Source organism: Coloeus monedula, assembly GCF_965178545.1.
Source record: "Coloeus monedula genome assembly, chromosome: 3".
NCBI classification, from domain to species: Eukaryota; Metazoa; Chordata; class Aves; order Passeriformes; family Corvidae; genus Coloeus; species Coloeus monedula.
In genome coordinates this window covers 93479090-93501134 of record NC_138783.1, presented here as the reverse complement: position 1 = coordinate 93501134, position 22045 = coordinate 93479090, and the positions used below count along the sequence as shown (strand labels likewise).

Sequence of the window (22045 nt, the reverse complement as noted above, 5' to 3'; positions counted from 1 at the left end):
AAATAGCACTGGAAAAGCCAAAGGGGAGTGAGGATCAGTGGTGGTGGTTTTGGAAAAGGAGTCAGATGCACAATGGTGAATTGTCCTGGTTTCCTTGTGCTGTTCACATCCAGGCAGTGGCTCCAGGCTGGATGCCTGCTGGACCCTGGCCACAGCTGTCACCTCAGCTTCCTGCTGCCTGTGAAGTACATCTTCTGTTTTGCAGGCAGGACACATGGATGAATTAATTACCAATGATTTCACAGACAGTTTGTGACAAGAAGGAACAGAACTGAACTTGGCTCCTCCAGAATATCTTCAGATGGGGCAGGGTGAACCCTCAGCAAGATCTTTCTCTTCCCTTCAGTGGCATTTGTGGGAGCAGAACAAAGGCCCAGAGGAAGTGTCAAGGGTCTCCCCAGGGTTTGCCCCTCACAGACTAGCTCCAGGTTTGCCCAAATGTTCTGGCTGAGCAGCAGGCAGGGCTGGAATGCTTGCTGGTCACACTGGACTACTCAGTGGGTAACTGTATTTCTATGTTCAAAGGTTCAGTTTTGCTGGAGTTTCATGTTCTGGGGAGAACAGCATCTGGCAATCTCAACAGTAAAAGCTGTTTTCCTCAAAGGTTATATGTGAAGGAGTAGCTGCATGAGGCCTTTCCACAGTTCTAACATACTGATTTCATCAACAAATTACTCACTTCTTCTGCCAGCCTTGAACCACAGGTAGCGAAACTTGATTCAGCCCTGCCACAGCACCGGGTTTGTTTCAGGTGTGCATTTAAAAACTGCCCTCACCAAGCAAAGGCAAGACAGGCAGTCATGTCAGGTCCTGCAGCCCTGGCCAGCCAGCCCTCCTCTATTGGCAGCATAGGAGAAGGAAGTTGGTCCAACCAACCCAGTCCTTAGCCCGTCACTGCTCCTATTTCAATGGCCAGAGCCACCTCCCTGACACACAGTCTTTCCTTTGCCCATGTCTGAGGAGCCAGCACGGAAAGGGCAGCAGGGAACAAGCTGCAGAAAATGTAGTTTGCTGAGCTCTTTTCAAAGCCATGCCATTTGTGTAATTAATGTTCCATATTTTCTACCTATTCCCAGCTGTCACATGAAACTTGGCATGCGTCAGCTCTCTTGGGCGTAAGGAAAACAGTTTGTATACTGATGAGACATTTACAGGTGCTCCTTGTCTTTATTTCTCATGCTCCTTCCCTGATAATGACAGAATGAATACAAGATTGTTACTTTATATGCTTTTACTATTTTAATCTTCCCAACACACAAGTAAGACCCAGTAGTACAAATAAGGAACCCATCTGAGGAGGAGAATAGTTTTATTAAGAAATCTGTATGCCATGACAATGGTACAGACTTTCTTGTCACATGATGTGTGTAATTTAAATGAGTTAATAAGGAAGATGTCTTTTGGGTATTTCTGGTCTTCTGGAATAAGTGTCCTGGAGCTTGGAGACAGTTAGAGTTGGGATACATTTGGTGGGACCTTATTTGGGTGTTTGGATCACTGCTACCTGCACTGTTCCCATTCCTGAGAAGAATGAAAGATCTCTGGGTTAGCAATCCAGAACTGCCTTTTGATAGTCCATTGTATTGGTACAAATCCCAAGGGACACAAGGATTTCTGATGATGTAATTTGACTTCACAGTTGTTTCTTGAGAAGTATGGACTGGCTCTGAAGTGTCCAAAAGGTTTCTTTCTTTGATTCCTTACAGAAGTCTTGGGAAGCACAGCAATGGGAAGGACTCACCTGCTTTTTAGACTGCATCTCAACCAGCAACTGCAGCAACTGCAGCAACTGCAGCAACTGCAGCAACTGGCATTGTGCAGGTCAAAGAAGGTGTGCAGCCTGCAGAAGGTGGTTGCAATTCCTTGTGGTAGAAGCAAGGCGCTGGCTGCATTCACCTACAGGGCTGCAGGGAGCTGGCCATCCCTGCACACCAGTTTTTTTGCTTACATGCTTTTCTTTTGTAGGTGCAGGGGCAAGTAGGTGCCCATGAAACTCTCCTGTATTTCAGGAACCTGGGTAAATCTATTTAGAAGGGGCTTTGGTTGCCTAACAGGAGGCATCATATGAAAGAATCTTGATTTTCGGAGAGAAAATGCTGACCACTTTCCCCAAAAATCAGATCTATGATAAGATGCCCCTTTTTGAATATTCAGGGTCACTATCAATTTTTTAAAACACAGCCCATGACAGCTATTTGGTGGCTTTTTGAGGATAACCAGTTCAGTGCATTATAGATTTTTATGGCTTTACTTTCCCAGTGATTTTTCCCTCTGGCACTACATTCCTGCTGTTGCATGACAAGCACCATTGAGAGCCTGCTGCAGTGCTTGTTCACCAAATGAAAATCCCACCATCTTACAAAGTTGTTCTTGCACCTACAACTGAGGACACATTGAGGTTACTACCAAGAGCAGTAACAGGAGGTGTGTAGCAATTCCCTAAAGTCTTTCAGGCCCTTCAGGTCATAAGAGGTAAAATACTGGCCAGCTGATTCTTTGGTTATTCAGTATACAAAAAGTCTTTTAGTTGGCAGGAAAGTCGATACCCAGCAAGCTTTTTTTCCCCCTATTTTTTCCTAAATTCTCATCACGGAGTGAAAAATATTTCAATTCTATAAAAAGATTTATGGAAATGAAAAGGAGAAATAAAGCTCACAGGACCTAATACATTTTGGAAACCACATTGTGAGCGCAATAGTTAAAACTGTTTTGCTGGTAATACATATCCCTGTGCTCATTTCTCAGGTAACAGAGATTTACTTTAGTGTTCCAGAGAAACCCTCTGCCCCAAAATCCATAAGGATCCCAGTTATTACTTGTCAGATTTCTCTGATCGACCAGAAATCTTCTTTTGGATGGCGTCCATAGTGGCACAGGAATAAAAGAAGAAATGTTTCCCTAAATTTTCCCACTATTCCTGGCACTATTTTTCCTCGGCTTTCACCACTGCTTGCCTGCAGCCTGCTTTATAAATTCAACCATTAGGTGGGGCGTTTCTACTGTCAGCAGCCCGCATTTCATCTGCGGCATCTTGTGCCTGGGACAGATGCTCAATAGTCCCGTGTGCTGGGATATGAGGTCTCTGCTGTTATCTTTAGTGCTTTCTTCTTTTACCAGTTCCATTGACATCCAAAATAGTACAAAGGGGGAAACCTGAGTCAGATGGTACAACCTGAGGTCTTGGTCTCTATCTTTCTTGTCATGTGTGATGTGTTAAAGGTTATCCAACTGAAGAAGATGGTGATCAATTACTAAGTTATTTCACTAAGTTCAGAGCAAAAAAATGTGCATTCGTTAATTTTTTTCATTTCATTTGAACAATTTGGAATCAGACAGCACTACTGGGACAACTATTTCTTCCTGGTTTCAGTGTCTGGGTAAAAGCAGTGACACATTCCCTGACACTGCAGTGGACCAGTCGTGTCTCATGATACAGCACTGGCCCGTGCTCTTCCATGGGGTAAACTTTCACAGGGTTTGGGCTTCTTTTTCTATGAATAGCTATGCTTTATGTGCCCTTTTTAAATTTGAAAAATAAAAAAAATCAATGAGGAGCTCTTTGTTGTACTTGTATAGAGACAATGCTCATCCAGCACAGCTGAGCAGCCCTTCCTGAACTGGGGGGAGAGGGAGCTCTCCCATGGGGCCTCTGAGCTCTCCTAGCACCTGAAGTCCCAGAAATATAGGCAGTACTTTCACTTCATTAAACTTTTGGAGAAAGTGATGGTCTCTTTGCAAACCTGGGCTCTGAGGCCTGGGTTTGTCCCAGTCAGACCCAAGTGCCTCAGTCAAGGACTGCATTGCTGCAGGAGATGGAGGGAGAGAGAGGCGCATACAGAGGGCAGTTGAACTTTTTCTGAGTTTGGGGACCAAAGGCAGAGGTTTGTCCTTCAGTCAGAAATGTGGGAGGATGAGTGGGGCTGCTGGAGATGGTGGGCACTTGACAAGCACTGTGAAGAGGACTGTATCATCACACTGATGGGCCAGGTCCAAGCTTGACTATCCAAATCACCCCAAAGCAATCCTTTAGTGGTTTCTGTATTACTAAGCCCATCTGGCAGGTGTCCTGCCAAGAAGAAGGGCTCGGGGAAATTTGACTATGGTGTAATTAGAGAGGACATAAAAAGTCTGAAGGACTTTACTGATGGCTGGTACTGGGAGCCTGCCTGGTTTACTGTTGCCTCAACCTCTACCCACCACTAACTACTGAGCCCCCCTCAGACCTGCTTCTGCAGATGGGACCCTTCAGATACCCCAGCTCCAGCTCAGAGTTTGGACTCCCCTTAAATGCCTCTTTTATTAAGGGTTTCAAAAGCTTCTGGAAAGCTACACTTTGGAGACTCAAAAGCAATGGACTATGCTTGAAGCAATAACATTGTCATTAATTTTTCCCAGTCTCCTTAAAAAATCTCTTTCCATGAGAGTCTAATTCCGTAAGAATATGAAATTTCAAAATACGTCACCATAGAGGGGGAACCTTGAGAAACCTTGTCTACCTGGGCTTTTTTTTTTTTTATATTCCCTGTTCCTGGCCTGGTTGTGATTGTGTATCTGTGTCTATAGCTAAGCCAGTGCTTTAAGGAAGCATTACAAAAAAAAAATTCCTGCTACCTTTAGTATAGGCTAAGGATCTAATTCCTCCAGTGACCTTGAGAGATGCTTGCCTTGAGAACTGTATATCAGTAAAACAGAGCTCTGTAGTATGGAAAAGGAATAGAACTGCACGGAATTACACCCATTGTCCAGAACCACAAAAGCCAAGAGATGTGCTGGCAGATGCCTCAAAAGCATCTGTTATTAGGTCAGACAAATTGAAACAGCAGCTGGGAGGGCTCCCTTCACTGCCTCTCCTGTGATGGAGTGAGAGATGTGCCTAAAGGATAGCAGGGGCACAAGGCTTCTGCTCCTGGGGGTAAAAAATCTGTGAAGGACTACTGGACACTGTGAATTAAACTGTTTTCTATTGCATCAGAAAGGGTCTCATCAGAGTTGAAGCCTGGCCATTCGCACACCTGGCACCCCAGCATAGATGAATATATCACTCCTCAAACATGTTTTCTTTCTGAAATACTAATTTCTGGCATTTCTTTGCTTATCACCAGTGCTAAATTTCCTGCCCACATGGTCTGCAGTGACTTGTTTACTGCAAGGCACACCAGTACTCTACTGCTCCATCACCACTGGAATTTGTATGGCATTGGTCTCTTCTTTCCTGAAGGGTTAAGTGTGCTAAATCCCAGAATGAAGTGATTTCCTTAAGTGAGGCTTTACCCATAAGGATGCGTTTAATTCAAATCTATGTCAGGTTTTAAGTGTACTTTGGGGAGGGTCATTTGACTTGGAGGGATGTTTTATCTTACCAGCAGAGATTAAGGCATGCAACAACCTAAAATTGACCCCCACAAGATGACTCTGCCTGGCTTGTCCTGAACACAGGATGCTGCATCTTAGTCTGCTAGTGTTGCATCTCTATTGAGAAAAACAAACAAGGCAGGTGTAAACTGAAAGACTTAAGGGCCTCCTGGTGCCCAAGGACAAGCTCTGCTGGGAAACACCTGCTTAATATGTCTAACTTTCTGCCAGAGACAAGAGCTCTTCAATTTGTTACAGAGGAATAATATTTCCAGGTGTGAATAAGGGGCAGTGTTCCCCCCCCCGCCCAATGTTAGCTGAAGAATAATTAAGGTGGCTTCTAATTAGAATAATTAAATTCTAATAAGATTAATTAAAACTCCCCCTATGAGAAGGTGACCTGTCTAGTGGGTAAGGGAAAAACTGAGTATGTTGTCTAACTAGACTTTAATAAAGCCTTTGACACCATTTTCCACAGCATTGTCCTGGAGGAACCAGCTGCTCATGGCTAGGATGGGTGAAGTGTTTGCTGGGTAAAAAAACAAATGGATGGCCAGGCCCAGAGGGTGAGAGTGAATGGAATTGGCATCCATCTGGTGTTGGGTCACCCATGGTGTTCCCCAGGGCTCAGTACTGGGTCCAGTCCTGTTTAATACCTTTATCAATGATCTGGACAAGGGGATTGAGCCCACTCTCAGACAGTTCACAGGCACCACCAAGCTGGGCAGGAGTGTTGATCTGCTGGAGGGCAGGAAGGCTCTGCAGAGGAGTCTGGACAGGCTGGATCCATGGGCCAACATCAATGGTGCGAGGTTCATCAAGGCAAAGTGCCAGGTCCTGCCTTGGGTCACAATAACCCCAGGCAGAGCTACAGGACAGAGAGGCTGGAAAGGTGCCTGGAAGAAAAGGACCTGGGGGTAAACATGAGCTAGAGTGTGCCCAGGTGGCCAAGAAGGCCAAGGGCATCCTGGCCTGTATCAGCAATAGTGTGGCCAGCAGGACCAGGGCAGTGATTGTCCCCCTTGTACTCAACACTGGAGAGGCCACACCTCAAATCCTGTGCCCAGTTTTGGGCTTCTTGCTATAAGAAGGACATTGTGGAACTGGAGCATGTCCAGAGAAGGGCAATGGAGCTGGTAAAGGGTCTGGAGCACAAGTCTGGTGAGGACCTGCTGAGGGTGTTTAGCCTGGAGAAAAGGAAACTGAGGAGGGACCTCATCGCTCTCTAGAACTACTTGAAAGGTGGTTGTAGTGAGCTGGGTATTGGTCTCTTCTCACAAGTAACAAGCAATAGGACCAGAGGAAATGGTCTCAAGTTGTGCTAGGGGAGGTATAGATTAGATATAAGAAAACTTTCTTCGCTAAAATGGGTGTCAGGCATTGGCACAGGCTGACCAGGGAAATGGTGGAGCCACGATCCCTGGAAGTGTTCAAAAAATATGTGGATGTGATGCTTAGGGACATGGTTTAGTGGTGGACTTGGCAGTGCTGGGTAATGGGTGGACACAATAGTCTTAGATATCTTTCCCAACCACAGCGATTCTGTGATTCTGTGATTCTCCTGTGCAGGCAGGAGAAGCCAGCTAATAGAGAATTTTTTATTCAAGTCTGTTGCAAATGCTCTATGCTTTAAGGACTTTTCTCAAATGTGAAATGAAATAATGGACAAGAAAAAGTAAATTAGGCTTTAGGTTTAGTACAAAGTGGCTTTTATGTTTGCCAGCTTGTAACAGCTTGGTGGGTGAAGTAAACCTCTGTGTGTAAGGGCAGTGTTGTATCTCCAATAAAATCTATTTTAGTTTTTGAGGACTGGAGTGTGATATACAAATGCAGTTTTCATTTTGTGACCCTCCAGATGCCAGAAAGCCTAATTCTTGGCAGGTTGGGAAGGAAAAAGAAGTCAAAGTTTAAGCCTCTTCAGTGGTCAGGAAACACGATGTTCACATGTCCCCGACCGGGCCAGCCCAGTTGTCACTTACGTGACTTGTGTGCATTGTGCTGACAAACGGGTTTGATCTCAGCTTGCTGCCAGCCTGTTCTTGTCCTTAGTCTCTTGATGGCAGTGGGTGGGGGCATTCTGCCAACCTGGGTTTAAGGAACAGCCAACCCTCAGCGGCGGAGTGTGGTCATGGAGAGCATCATAAAAATGGAAGGGAATTCACTGCCACGGGGAAGCAGGACCTTGTTTGTACAAACCCTCTCTCCTCCTGAAGTTGGATCCTTAGGATATGCCTTTAGGGTTCCTCCACAGTAGGTTTTAATATGAATGCGTGGCTACAATGCTAAGCTAAACTCGTGTATGGGAGAGTTGGTGCTGTGGGACGTTCTGTCTGTCACGGCTTAACTAAGACACCCAAGGCAGCAACCCTGCCCTCCCTTCTCCAAAACAACATTCATCACACACAAACTTTTTGCAGAAGAGGCTATTATTGTAAACACAAAAAATCATACTGCATTAGTAGGATTCAGTGACACTGGCTGCTTTTTACTGCTCTATTTCACATTGCACTGTAAAATAAAGACTTCCTAAGACTTTAAATGTGAGCTGAGGCACCTGCCTCATGTCTGTGTGCCCCAGCATTTGGAGTGGGACAGATGTCCCAGGAAGAGCTGAATTGCCATGTCAAAGTGTTGAGCCACTCTGGCTTACCTTGTCCTCATGGCCTTTCAGAGTCGAGCTTTTTTGAGCTCTTACACTTGTTGCATATTCATTTTCAGTAATTAAGAACCCCTTGAAATGGTGTACCTTTACAACAATAATGCATACAGTGTATGGCCAAAGTGCAAATAGCTTCAGAGGAGGTTAAATCACTATTTTCCCAACATTAATATTAATGAGGCTGAACATTTGCATTTGCCATAAATCCCCTTGTAGCATCAATGTCCTTTGAGGATTTTTCTGCAGATAAATGAAGCATTCCCCTCCTTCCCTCACTATTTCTGCTAGCAATGTCACTCAGTGCAGCAATAGATCAACAGTTGCTGCTAATCTGTGAAAAGGCAGAGCTTAGAACAAGTGCTTTTTGACATAATTAAAGCTACACTGCCTACCACTATTCCTGGAAGAAGTACTAGCAGAGTTTCATTAGAACAAGTAAATACAAATAGAGTTCAGCCTGAACAGTTGTCTTTGTTCCAAACAAAGGCCATTAGTTAGCGAAGAGAATTTGAAGCAGGGCTGAATTCGCGCTGATCTCAAAGCCCTTCTCATATTTAATTTATAAACTGATGATTAATTCAGTGATTAGCTAATTCACTTGCAGTGATTAATTTAATTCACGTCTTCAGGCTAATGTTTAAGAAAGAAAAAAAACCTATCTCTGATAGATGCACATCAATGTCCTTGTGATTAAAAAATGATAATATAATGCCCTGGAGAAAAAAGAAGAAAAGAAAGATCAAGAGAATTGGTAGCATGATCTGTTGTAAGTTCTTGCCTAAGCTGCAGCTGTAATTTTTAGCTGTGATGTTTAAATGTGTCAGTTACTCTAATGATCAATGGTTTGAAAGCTGAATCTAAGGATCCTTCACTGTAGCTTTCCACTGTGTATTTTGAGAATGGTGTTGCTTTAGAGCAGTCCTCCAGCTCTGCTTTTTTCTCGCTTGTTTTGCCAGCTGCCTGCCCACTCCCCTCCCTTTCAGCAGCGTCTTTCTCATGCCTCACCAAAGCCTTTGACGAGAGTGCTTTGTACTTCTTAAATCCAGGCTGCTTTTCTCTATTTCCAGCAGGATTTTCCTCATCTTTTGATGCAACATGTAATGATGAGGATGATTTGGGGGATTTCTCTGTATTAGACAAACTGGTCTCTTTTGGGACAGCACTGCTTTTACAGTTTATGCCATTGCTTGGCAATGGAGCTTGATAGCTTCTGAAATCCATCACAGGGCCCTCCTCTCCTGAGCCATCATTGCTGTGCCTCTCTGACTGGGCTGAAGAACCTATCTTGTATTTCTCTCTTCTCTCAGGTTCCCTCTTCTTTTCTGGACTACCAGTCTTATGCATTGGTTTTTCATCATATGGTGGTGGCAAATGCTCCTTTTTGGCTGTGGCATTATTTTCTCGAGACTTCACAGGCAAATTTGAGTATGGGGACTGGCACATCCCAGAAGTTGGACCTTTGCTTTTACGTTTTACAGCATTTAAATCAGGCTTTGTAAAACTTTTGGATACAGTTTTTGGTTTTTCTCCTCCTGGAATATTTTTCTCAGGCTTCAATAATTTACTTGAAGGAGGTAACTGATGGTTCCCAGAACCTTGGTATTTATCTTTCTCTTTTACAGCCTTTTCTTCAGGTGACCTGGTGTCCTCTCTTGCTGGTGTCTTTTGCTTCCTCTCTCCTGAAGTGCTTTTTTCTTGAGGCTTCAGCACTCTGTTTGAAGAAGGCAGCTTCTCAGAATTTGTATCTTCATCCTTTTTTTTTACAGAATTAGTACCAGGCTTCTTAAAACCTGAAGAATCTGATGGGTTTTGCTTTTGTTCTGGAGTAATTTTTTCTTGATTTCTTTTCTTATTTAATGTTTCTGGTGGTACTGATGAATACTTCCTGGAACTTGGAAGTTTGTCTTTCTCTTTTGCAGTATTTGTATCAGGTGTTGGAAGATCTTCAAATCTCATTTGCTGTTTGTCTCCTGGAATATTTTCCTCATGCATTTCTGATTTTCTTGATGGAGGTAGCTGGTGCTTCCCAGAAAACTGCTGCTCAATATCTTCTTTTACTACCTCTGTTGCAGGTGATCCAGTGTCTTCTGCTGCTGGTGTCGTTTGCATCCTCTCCCTTGAAGAGCTTCTGTCTTGACAATTTGGCACTTTGTTTGAAGAAGATGACTGGAACTTCTCAGAGGTATGTTGAGCCTCTTTTTTGTCTGACTTAGTTTCAGGCTTTACAAGGTCACCTGGTGACATCTGTTTCTGTGTCTCTAGAGTGCTATTGTCCTCATCAGAGGTTTTATTGTCTTGCCTTGCTGTATTTCTTGGTGGCATTGAATAATTGTCGAAGTCTGACTTGGTGTTTTCTAGCCCTTCACTGTCACTTGCATGTTTCATTGGCTCATCTGATGAGTCCAGGTGGTTCTTCCTATTATTGCAGTAGATGTCTTCATCTCCTGTCATATCATGTTTGTGTTTCACAAAATCTCTTGGAGGTGCTAGATGCTTCAAACTCTGTCCAGTATTTTTCACTCCTTGAGTGTTGGTATCATGCTCTGATGAAGATAACTGGGATGTTTGAGGTCTATGAGCATCATTCTCCTTTGAAGAGTTATTATCATGATCCACAGTATCATTTGGTGGGAATACTTGTTCCTGCTCAAATTTAGGCAAGACATTTTTTTCTTCTTTCTCTTCTGTCTCCATTCTATAACTTCCATCCTTCATGTCATCATCTGAGGAGAAGAGCTTATCCCTTGTGTGTTCAGATATCTTATTTCTACTTTTTGCATCCTTCTTTTGGTCTGAGACCAATTCAGTTGATGAAGGAATTGGGTTCTCTTCCAGCATATCACATCCTTGTTTTTTGGTATCATCTAATGTTGGTGTTTTGCTCTTCTCCAAGGGTAATGGGGGTTCTCTTGCTAGCGTGGTTTTATTTTCATGTTTTCCTGGCTTTGTGGTTGAATGTGAAAGACAGTTCTCAAGTCTCTGACATGTATTTGTCTCTTTGTCAGTAGAGATTTCATTTTCTGTTGCATGATTTGGGAATAGCGCTTGGTTCTTAAAATCACACATAGTTTTCTTCTCCCCCATTGTGTCATTCCCACCATTTGTCAACTCATCTGAAGGGGGGTGTGGATGCTTCTCAGAGCCATGGCTGTCATGCTCATGTTGCACACCACCAGCTCCCTGTCCCACCAGATCAATAGGCGGAAGTGCTGGAGGATTTCCAAGAGTGTGATGGATACTTTGTCCTGCAATCCCACTCATTGATATTGGTAAAGGGGTTGACAAGGGTGACTTCCATGCCTCAGAGTCAGGCCAGGGCATCTCATCCACAGTGTCCTCTTCATGCTCAATGAAAGATTCAAATGGCCTGTGGCAGGTCTCCAGGTCAGTTAAGGAACTCCTGTGCAGGGCTTGATTGTTTGAGTGATTCATCATTTCATTTGATGAAGATAATTTATCTGTCCCCAAATCTTCTTCTGAAATAAAGGAACTGTGCTTTACAAGGTCACCTGGCAAAGGGCTTTGTGTCTTTTCCAAAGGAGAAGAGGTGTCCTTTTCTTCTGCAGCACCAGGTTTTGGCTCCAGGCTCTCATTTGAGGAGAGTATAGGTTTGTTCTGATTTGCACCTGGAATTGGCATGTCCACATTGGAAACACTATTTTGGGAGCTACAATTGATTTGAGGAGGCTGTGGCTGCATAGTTTTAAATTCATTTTGCATTTGGCTGTTGGGTGTTTTATTCTCCTTGTCCTCCATATTTGGGATATAACTATTATTTTTGCTAGAAGACATTTTGTCTTCACTGTGAAATTTTGCTTCCTCAGAACATTTGCCTCTTAAATCCAGTGCCTCTTTTTGGACCATTGGTGGCTTTGTGCCAGAAGCTGGTATTAGGACAGTTAGCTGCTGATCATCCATTGGAGACTCAACTTCACAAGATGCTGAAAATCTTGGAGAGTAAAATGGCAGAATGTTTTCCAGCGCTTTCTGCTCTGGAAAACATTTTTGGCCTGCAAAGAAAGGATCCTTTTCTGACTCTGTGAGCTCTGTGTCATCTTCCTCTGAGCTGTATACATACATCGATATTTCAGGAATCTCTCCTGGTTTAGTATCCTGAGGGCTTTGCTCATGGGATTCTTCAGCTGTGCTAGAGTCAGGCGAGTCAGAAGGTGGGCTGTCTTCCTTAACAAGTTGCAGAACACTGGTAATTCCCAATAGTGAAGATGTGTCAGGCCCAGCTGGCATGTTAGTTCTGTCACAATCTAGACCACATTCTGATAAGGGAGGAATGCAGTCTGCAAGAGCTTTGTTTTTATGAGTAGTTGAAGAGTTAACTAGAACAGGATGAAAGTTGGGTGCCTGGTTTGTGGAATCTATTTTAGCACAGTCCTTTGCATCCAACATGGCCTCTGGTGCCACGAGTAACTCTTCTTTGTCCTCCCTGTCCTGTGCTGCATTTGCCAGTGTTTTGTTCTCTCCATGGTCTCTGTTGGATCCTTCCTTTTCATTCAGTAGTGTTCCCTGACCAAAAGGCTGGTTTGTGGCATTATTTTTCGACCAGCTCCAGGGATGGTTAATTTTTGTAGCCATGCTTAGTCTGGGCACTGGGACCATAGAGCACACTAAATTTTGGGACTCTGGACTCTTTATACCTGTGGCTGTCATTGCTGCCATGCGCAGCACTCTGACCTCAGGCTTATGAATAGTTTTTCTGCTCTGAAAGCTTTTAGTCTTTCTTTCACCTTTGCGCAAGAGGGATGCTTTCACCTCTGCAGCTGAGCAGAGAGCACTTTGTTCAAACTGCTCCTTCAGTTTGGACAGGACTGAATTCTTGTTGACTATTTTTGGCAAACTGATGTTTGCTCCCTTCTTTTTCCAGCTGGGAGACTTCTCCTTCGCTTCTTTTTCTTCAGCAGCTAAAAATTTCTTCAGGATGTTCTTCACTGTGTTTTTTCCAGGTACATTACTCCACCTTGCCCTCTCACTGGGTGCTGTGTCTTCATCCTCCTCCACTGCTTTTCCATCTCCCTTCCTGTCTCTACTTCTGTCCAGCTTGTTACCAGCCCTGCTCATCCACAGCTTCTCTTTAATGACCAGTTTGCCAACTTCTCTTCTCTTCTTGGTGTACGGCTCACGATTGTTGTTTAGAAACCTGGACCGCAAGAGCTGAAATCTGGTTGGATACTGAACCCTGACTGGACCTGGACATGGCTGGTTAGAGCTCACCTGGTTTTCTTTACCTTCTGCCCATTTTGTCCTCTTGTTGCTGATCTCTGGATCACCAGCTGCGAGCTCAGTGACGTATAGCAGCAGACTGCTGAGAACCGCAAAGGCTCCTGGCTCTGTTGCCATCCTATTGAGCTTCTTCTTCAGCACCAGAGGGTCTATAAGCATCTTATCATCTCCACAGAAGTGTGTGCTTTTGGTGCTGTGCAAGAGAAAACATAAATATCTTTTCAAGTCATGAACATTGTCACTATCTTCTTACTTTGCTTTAATGGCATGCTGCTACGCATGAAATGGAAAAAACACTTGAATTTAGAACGTCTCAAGAGAGTTGATGTTAGTGGCCTGTTAAAAAGCATGCAAAGTGGTCAACAAGCTTCATGAGGCGTGGTGTAGCAGGACTGTCAGGGCTTCACATCGTCCCACACAGCACTGTCAGCTCTTTCTTCTGTTTTTTGTGGGCAGTGGAAGCACTTTGGGAAGCAAGCAATGCTAGTTGGGGTCACTGCATCTCCTCTGTGCCACTAGTCCCTCGTTTAGTATTACCCTGTCCTAAAGTGAGGGCAACACTGAAGTTGCTTTCCTTTTTTGTTAGGTAAAGTGTAGGCAAAAATAAATATGATGAGACTGCAGTTAGCAGGAAACCATGGTTCTGTCTCTGGTTTATAAAACCAGACACCGACCATTAAAACAAAATATCAAGGTTGAGGGGCCCAAATGTGCCATTCATGGGTTTTGCTATTGGTACAGCTTAGAAGTCAGTAGATACCTCCCCAGAATTGAAAAAACACAACAGGGTTTCTGTTATTTGCTTTTTGATAGCATTCAAATCTGACATCAGGACTATGCTCTTAAATCTGCTTTGTGAAGGCTATCACCACAACAGCAACCCTGGCAATGTCCCTTGACTACAACATCTTTTAATCTGGAGGAAGAAGGATGGTGTGTTGGACCTTTGCTTGTTTGAAGAATCAGGCCTTTGGACAGCTGGGGATTTAGGCAATGCTTTCATTGGTGTGGATCAGTTACTAAATAAAATACTGAACTCAGCACAGAAGCTGGAGCTTGAAGTCAATAACAATAGATGGGCCTAGGAGGAAAAAATCAAGAGGTGTCAGCTTTCTGACACCATGAAAAGCTGGAAGGTTACTTCACTGTGCAGTGAAATAGCTTCATGCACAGAATGCAGCCTGCACACCCGGAGGGGATTAATCTTTATGAGCAGAAGTGGAATAAAAAATTCTTTAAATTAAGTCCACATGTAGAAAATGAAGAAAGGCTTCAAAGAGTCTCATCCTTTAGGGAGTGTCAAGCTTGGAAGGTTGTGGAAGGCCCAGCTGTGCCTTAGCAGCTGGTACCCTATGGCCTCTGAAAGAAACTGGACACGGCCCCCCACTGCAATATTATGGAGGCTGTTTGCAAAGTGAGGGGCTGGTCCTCGTCCAGTTGGGTTGTGACATTTGAATTCCGCTTGGCTGCATTTCAAGTGCACATATTGAAAATGACATCCCTCATCAGATGGATGAAGTTGCCATCTTGAATGGAAGAAGATCTATTTATAATGACTTTGTAGGTATTTTTAAAGGCCAATAAAAGAAAACGCCTGACAACTGGCCCATGTCTAATGTGACAAACAATACCTTGTAGGTTTTGATTGGGAATAACCACATTTCAGCATAGCACAGGTGGTATCATCCACCCTTTCCCTTACCAAATTGACCACAGTCAAGGAGGCAAAGCTTCTACGTTACACCAAGAAGCCCATTTGTCCCAACTATGGGAATTTTCAGAACAAAGAAAGAACCAGAATTCAGAGTATAATTGGCTAAAAATATCCTAGTTCATTCCCTCTCCTAGCAAGTCTGCCGATATTTTAACTGCAAGATTGCCATCCCTCTCCTCCCTAACTAGTGTCTGGTGTATTCAGAAAAACATGTGGGGCCATCAACCAATATGTTTTAGGGTCATCTCTGATCTCTCAGAACAGCAGTGGAACCAGATGCCCTGCTTACCTCTCCCTTCTGGACTGCTTTGGATGCTATAAATGGCCACAGTAAAATACAGACTAGTCTTGCTTTCAGCATAGCCAAACTAGTATTGATTGTGAAGGAAAGAGGATCAGACTCTCTCTGCTAGGAATATTGACAGTAATTAATCATGTATGAGCTATAAAATTCAAATAGCTTCATTAAAATATACAATGAGCGAGGTCTATTCCAGGATTTCCTTTTCCATGTTAGAGTGTTATTATAGGATGCCATCTGAAATGTAGCATGTGTGGGAATACTGCATTGCCTTAAGTACCAAGACATGTTGCATGGGTTGAGTGTTTGATCCATATTCACCGGCCAGCAGCAGAAAATGAACAAACAGCTATGGCACCTATTTAGGGCATCTGCAGTTCTTCCAAGATGATGTCACCTGCAAACGACCATCGTGACCATGTAAATCTGAAATGCATTCTGTGCAAGGGCAGTGGTATGATGACACTGAATTCTGAGACCACCACAGAAAATGGAGGTAGTGGATGAGTCAGCTTTGACCTAGTGTTCAGAAAACACCATGGTTCCCCCTCAAGGAAGGAGGGCTAAGTAAGAGGTTTCTCATGTTTGGGAGCATGACCACCATTCTCAACAGGCTAAGTCATCATTCCTAATTTTTCCTTACTGTTTTTTCCCAAGTTGCATCCTGCTGTTCTTAAACTATGTCACTTATCAATGAAATATAGTCACCTCTATATCACCTACAGACAGTCAATTATAGTCCCATTGGGAGTACCTCGACAGGTAGTCCCCAGGAACAGAGGGAGCCCCATGCCAGCAGAATTCACTTCCCAGTGCCGTGAGCTATGCCGTATGGCAAGGCAGATACTTGGGCTCCTCCCTGATCCTGTGAAATGGCCTAACATGTACTTTATCCCCCTCACCCCTCTCTTCCTCTGGAGATGCTGATTTTCACTCTTTTTAATGTGTGTGATGTGCCTCAGTGTGCTCCTGGTTCATGGAAGTGCTGCTGCATGGTTTTCAGTGTCTGGAGGACAGACTACTTGGACCTGCAGAGGAGGCAGGGCCACCTTCAAAAGTTTTGTCTTCTTGGCCCACAAATAATTAATATGCATAGGACGGGCTGCTTAGTTACTTATTTATAGGTTCTTTGGGGACACTGATCACAGGCAGCATCAGAGTGGTAACAGCCTCATATGCTAATGGGCATCAGTGCAATCCTATCCCGCTGGCTGGCCTGTCCCAGAGAAACCTCTGCAGTGGATACCGCTGTGTTGCAAGCGGAGTAGAGCTGAGGTGCCAAGGGGAAGGGAGAGGAGCTGGCACTCTCTCCCAGTTCTGCCTGCTGCCTCCTGCACCAGTGTTTTCCATTCTGTTAGGGGTTCAGATGCTGCTGAGTAGCAGCGGGTGGTGGCATCCCATGGCATTTGCTAAAAGCATACAGTTACAGGATTTTCTGGTTTACTGTCTCTGGAGTGGAAAAGAGAAGGCCCCGTGTCCTGATCCTGAATTTCATGTTAAATATCTGATCACCATTTTAGACACTGAGGCAGCCTGAAGGACTGGCTGTTGCAGGGACAGTGGCATGGGCAGAAGGAGACAGCACTATGGAGGCTTCATCAAAAAACAAGAAACAAATTGGAAAACACTGTCCAGCCTGCAAAAGTTGTCAGAGACCAATGGATTTGTCTGCCTCACTGTTGGTAGGCACTGGGGAAATGCCCATGAGCTAGAGTGTGCAAAGTGCTGCATCCCATAGCCTTCCTCATCCCTGGACATCCCATCACTACCTGGTTCTGTGTGGTGTCCAATGACCTGCCCCTAGATAAGGAAGACAATCAGGACCAGCTCTGCCCACTCAAACCAAACAGGCCTTTTGAGTGTGTTTAATGAAATGATGCCCAAGGCACTGCTCACCCCAACAGCTGCAGAAATGGTGCTTTATAGGTTCAATCTTTTTTTTCACCTTTTAAATGAGATTCTCTTATTGATCTCTGAAACACAACTTAGTCCTGCCCAGGCTGGATAGAAGGTAAAGTGGGAAAAATTATGAAAGCTCTTAATTTTTGTCAGTGATTATTTTTTTTCTAAAGGAAGAAGAAAAGCCAAAGTACTAGAGAAAGTCCTACCTTATGCAGAATATGTTCTTCTCTCTTCTCTACTGCTGAATTTATTACAGGAGTGCTAGAGGCATCCTAAACTAGAAGCAATGTTTTCAGAAAGTCTTGGTATTCTCTGGCACCAAAAGCTACTGACACAACTGCTGCCTTTGGTTTAACACATCTCCAAAGCAAACAAGAAAGCACCTTGCGAAGCTGCCAAGAGAAAACATGCTAAAACAACAGTGCGAGAAGTAACGCATCGTAGGGAAAACCTTTTCATATGGACATTGTCATGCAGGCTGCTATTCCTACTGACAGGCATCACCTGCTCCTGTGTCTGCCTCATAACATCCCAGTGAGGAGTCCAGCAATGGCTTACATGGAAAAAGGCGTAGGAAAGTACTCATGTATTTTTAGCTATCTTTTTAAAACACAGTTCAGCAGCTGGAGAAAGACAGGAGAAACCAACACCACATAGGCAATCACACACGGTGGAAATTAGAAAGCATTACGCAGACCTCAGTTTCTGAACTTCTAAGGTAAAACATGAGGTTAAACACAGGAACAAATTCTGAGCTTGCTTCTGCATTATTTCATAGAGGATTCCAGATTTGTGCCTGTGCTGCTCTTGGGGGCATTAGGATCTCCATCATCAAGGTCTACTGTTTGCTTTGTTTGTGGTATGCAACTTTTAACCCAATCATGGTTTGTTGGTTTTCTTGAAAAATGAGGAAATAAAAGAAAAAGGGAAAGAAGAAAAAAAAAAACCAACAGGGAAAGGCAAAGAGGAAGAAAAAGAAAAAAGAATGAAAAAAAGGACAAGAAGTAATAAAAATTAAAATTAGAAAAAAATAAAAAAGGAAAAAAGAAAAAAGAGAAAAAAGAAAAAAGAAAAAAAAAGAAAAAAAAGAAGAAAAAAGGAAAAAGTTGAAGTAGAACTTGGAGAGGAGAGGTGAGATGAAGCCAGGCAAGGAAAGGCGAAAAAGAACAAAAGGTAATAAAAAGAAAGGAAAAAAAAAGGAAAAAGGTAAAGCAGTTGTAACTTTTCTTCTTGAGGTTTTCGTGGTGCTCAGACTTATGAAATGTATCACAGCCTAACCGTTGACCTATTACAACTGCTTGAAGACCTCAGCCAAAAATTCTGATACTGATACACCAACATATAATCTGTTCCATCTAAAAATAAAGACTGATACTTAGAAAATAGTGCAAGATTAATTTATTTACAAATATTTCAGCCAGTTATATTTTAGAGAAACTTTTGTTCTGAAGACTGAAGAAGAATAAGAACATAATTCGGAAATTTTAGACACACTGATCAGAAATTTTAGACACACTGATGCTTTGCTGTTCCTTGGAGGTATTTTTAGTGTTGGCTTTTCCTTTTCTGGAAGCTTCTAATGTAACAATACTTTACACCACAGTGCTGATACAGGGATCAGTGATTCATTAAAAGTAATCCACGAGACATTAGGTTTACAAGTGTCACAGACACATTAGATTTGAGAACAAGGAGGGACACAGTGGTGAAAGGATTGTCAAATATACAGAGAATATCCCTGTAAGTGGGTACTACCATTAGTTTTGCAAGAAAGCATTAGTTCTGAAAATTAATTTTGTATGTGTAATTACTGGAAACAGCTGTTTAGGAAGTGGTATTATAGCAAGTTAGACTGAAATCAGTCAAAAGAAGTTTTATTTATTTTTTGCCATTTGAGGTTTAAGCAGCACTCCTTATATTTAGAAATCCCTCCATCTGTAAAAACCCCACAAATATTGCATATATCTAATCAGTCTAATAATTCAGCTATGTTCACTTGCACGCGATGTACATAGAGCTCTTCAGACTAACTCAGGGCTACTTCCTTCTCTATGAATGCCAGTCAGATATCTACAGGGTTTGATATAGTCTTTATAGAAAAAGAAAATGGCAGAAACGGCTTTACTTTTCCTCCATGGATAGTCGGTAAAGATTCTCGCCCAAGAACTCGAGCCTCTCCCTTTGTTCCAGGTCCTGGTACAAGCCCTTGGGCACCTTGCTCAGGCCGTAAACCAGGCCGAACAGGCAGCCGGCGATGGACCCAGTAGCCGCGCTTTCCCCTGCAGGTTTAAGCACAGTTGCAGTGGTCTCTTAGTGTCACCTTCACACACACAACCAAAAAACTGCACTGCACAGAGGAGGGAATATTCCACACTGATGGAGTGCAGTGGGAGCATGTTGGGCCAGTCCTAAAGGCTGAGGATGCCTAAGTAAGAGAGTGTTGCCAAGGCAAGCACATGGAGATGCCACTGTGGTGTGAACTCCTGGGCTGGGAGCTCACTTGGTTTTGGGAAAATCTACCCCAGCACAGCAGCTCTTACAAGCAGCTAGCCATTGCTAAGAACAAAGGAGGGAATAATAGTTGTTGGGGTGTCTACTATACAACAAAGGTCCTGGACTGGAGAGTGTCCCTTCCCTCCTCAGCGCAACACGGCACTGTGCAGGCTCTGAAACATCGCACTGATGCTCTGTGCATGCAGTGCCTGTGGGTTTGTGCCTGCCAGGGTCTGCAGTGGGGGACTGTGAGCTCTCACCACTGTGTTGGGGCAGGTGAGATACCCAGAGCCCTTGCAAAGGGCCCACACCACATCGGGAGGGAGTGGGTGATTCAGGGCTGGGGTCCTACCCACCCCAGCTACGCTGGCCCTCCCAAAAGCGCAGCAAGATGCGTCTGCTAATAAGAAAGTTCTCTCTCACAAAGCTGTAGAAGTACTTAATTGTGTGCCTCTAAGTGCTGGATTTTATTTGGCTGTCACTTGTTTGGGTGCTATATTATTTTTCTCCCTTATTTAGTTTCAGTACATGCAGCTAAAAGGTTGTTTTGCCAAAGGTGCTTGTGTTCTGTTAGGAACTGTCAGCCCTTTAGAAAGTCCAGCCTGCTGGACTTACTCCTCATGAACCTCGGGCAGGACCATGAGATGTAGGTGGAGCAACATATGAAAAGTGCCATTAATGGCTTGTGTGGCAGCTGCTGCCAGAAGAATGGGGCTTAGAGGATAAAACCAGAGGGGAGAATGTTACAGACAGCATGGCAGATTGGCCAACAGAGGCAGCTGACAGCCAGGAAGGCGCTATCCTGGCCCTGGCGAGGGAGCAGGGGTGGGAAGCACAGGGGACCCTCACCTCCGTGGAACATGGAGCGGTTGCAGAGCTCCGTCCAGTCCCCGCCGCAGCCCATCAGGGCGTCGTACGCGATCATGGGGGCGTCGTGGCCTCGTCTTCCCCCACGGCCTTCGGAGCTCCACCGCCTGTACGTCTGCGGGAGAGACAGCTTTGTCAGGGCAGGGTACTGGAACTGCAGGCGTGGGGCACTTGGCCATGCCGGGCTGGAGTCTCCCCTGCCAAGTGGGAATGGCTCACTGGGCTGCGAAGGGCGGCAGGGGCTGTGCTGTGCTGCCGGCTCCTCTGTGTGTGGCGTGGGACGAGCCACGGCGGCAGCTCCAGCAGCCCCGGTGATGCCCGAGGTGCTGGTGTAAGCCAGCACTCCAGCTTAATGCAGCCAGTTCCTGGCAGGCCAAGAGGCTGGTTTAAGCAAGCCAGAAATGCCAAAAAGTAGATGAAGATAGCTTTCAAGTTCACATCCTAGAAATTCCTTACCATATAAAAAATTAAGATTGGTAAGTCTTTGTCAGTCCTCTTCCTGCCTCTGGGAAATATTTTCAACTCCCCTTGTCACACATTTGCAAATGTTTCAATTAGCCAAGTTTTCATAGGGGGTGAAAATGTTCTGATTCAGTAATTTCTTAGTTTCAGACTATGTTAATTCAAGCCACTTCCTCTGTCTTTTTCTTGCCAGGCCTTTTCTCTCCTCTTCTAAAAGCTCTTGTTGAACAAAAGGGAAAATAATTTGCAAATGTAACAGTTCTTCCCCAGGAGAAGGAAGCAGAAAGAACTCCAAACCCACAGTGAGGTTTGCAAAGGAAAATCGGATTTTCTCTAGAGCAGGTACCTCCAGCCCCAAATCCCCAAATTATCTCAACGCTAAGAAATTTATAGTTAAAAAATACCTTCCTATTAAGAAATGGGCAGCTTTGTTTCCTGACGTTTACCTTACATCATGGCAAGTTGAATTGTTGCTGGTTGGCTGGCTCTTGGCTTCTGCAAAGTGTATGAAGAGTTTGCATTTCTCTCTATTCATTTTCACCTCAGCCATTTCATACTTGGCTGAGGTTTATCTACACATACATCAAACAAGGCAGAGTCGGACTCCAGCTTCACTCTGCTGCTTCTTTTTTTTTTTTTCTTTTTTACAATTTAGAGAGATTATTTATGCCTTTATGCTGTCCTCTGCCCCATGCAAATTTCCAGCCTTATTGCTGCAGTTTGGATGCTAGTGGAGCAGCACGAACACACATGCAATGCTACCAAAGGCAGGAGGGCTCAGCACAGAGGGGCTATTCTGGGTGTGCAGCCAGGTGGCTCACGTGTCACTCTGGTTATTCCTCCTCATCCCTGATGCTCTGCACACATCTGATGTCATCTTGCCTTGTTGAAACAGCTTTACATTGGGGATAGCTGTCCTAGGACTGAACCTGGTGGGACTTAGCTGCACCAAGGCAGCACTTCCCGAACTTCTTCCTTCTCCTTTCAGCTCCAGCGCCTTTGTGCAGCCCTGTGCTGTGCTGTGGCACCAGCCCAAGCTTGCCTTGGGCCAGCAAGGACC

At 44.2% G+C, this 22045-nt stretch overlaps 1 protein-coding gene across 5 annotated transcripts in view; it reads right to left on the bottom strand.

Annotated features, from left to right (window-relative positions):
* Nucleotides 1-1253: 1253 nt before the first annotated feature.
* The window catches only part of ADPRHL1 (ADP-ribosylhydrolase like 1), a 38696-nt gene continuing 17904 nt past the window's right edge, over nt 1254-22045 (bottom strand). Inside the window, exons 6-10 of one of the 5 annotated variants that reach the window (XM_082278803.1) lie at nt 20506-20638; nt 19289-19442; nt 13238-13439; nt 6009-6248; nt 1265-1521 (exon numbers count right to left, since the gene is read on the bottom strand). In XM_082278803.1, coding sequence (XP_082134929.1) covers nt 1501-1521; nt 6009-6248; nt 13238-13439; nt 19289-19442; nt 20506-20638 — 750 coding nt within the window. In that variant the 3' untranslated portion in view covers nt 1265-1500. Of the gene's footprint in view, nt 13440-18546; nt 19443-20505; nt 20639-22045 lie in introns of those variants that run through there. The other 4 variants (XM_082278802.1, XM_082278804.1, XM_082278801.1 and 1 more) reach the window with 4 other exon arrangements.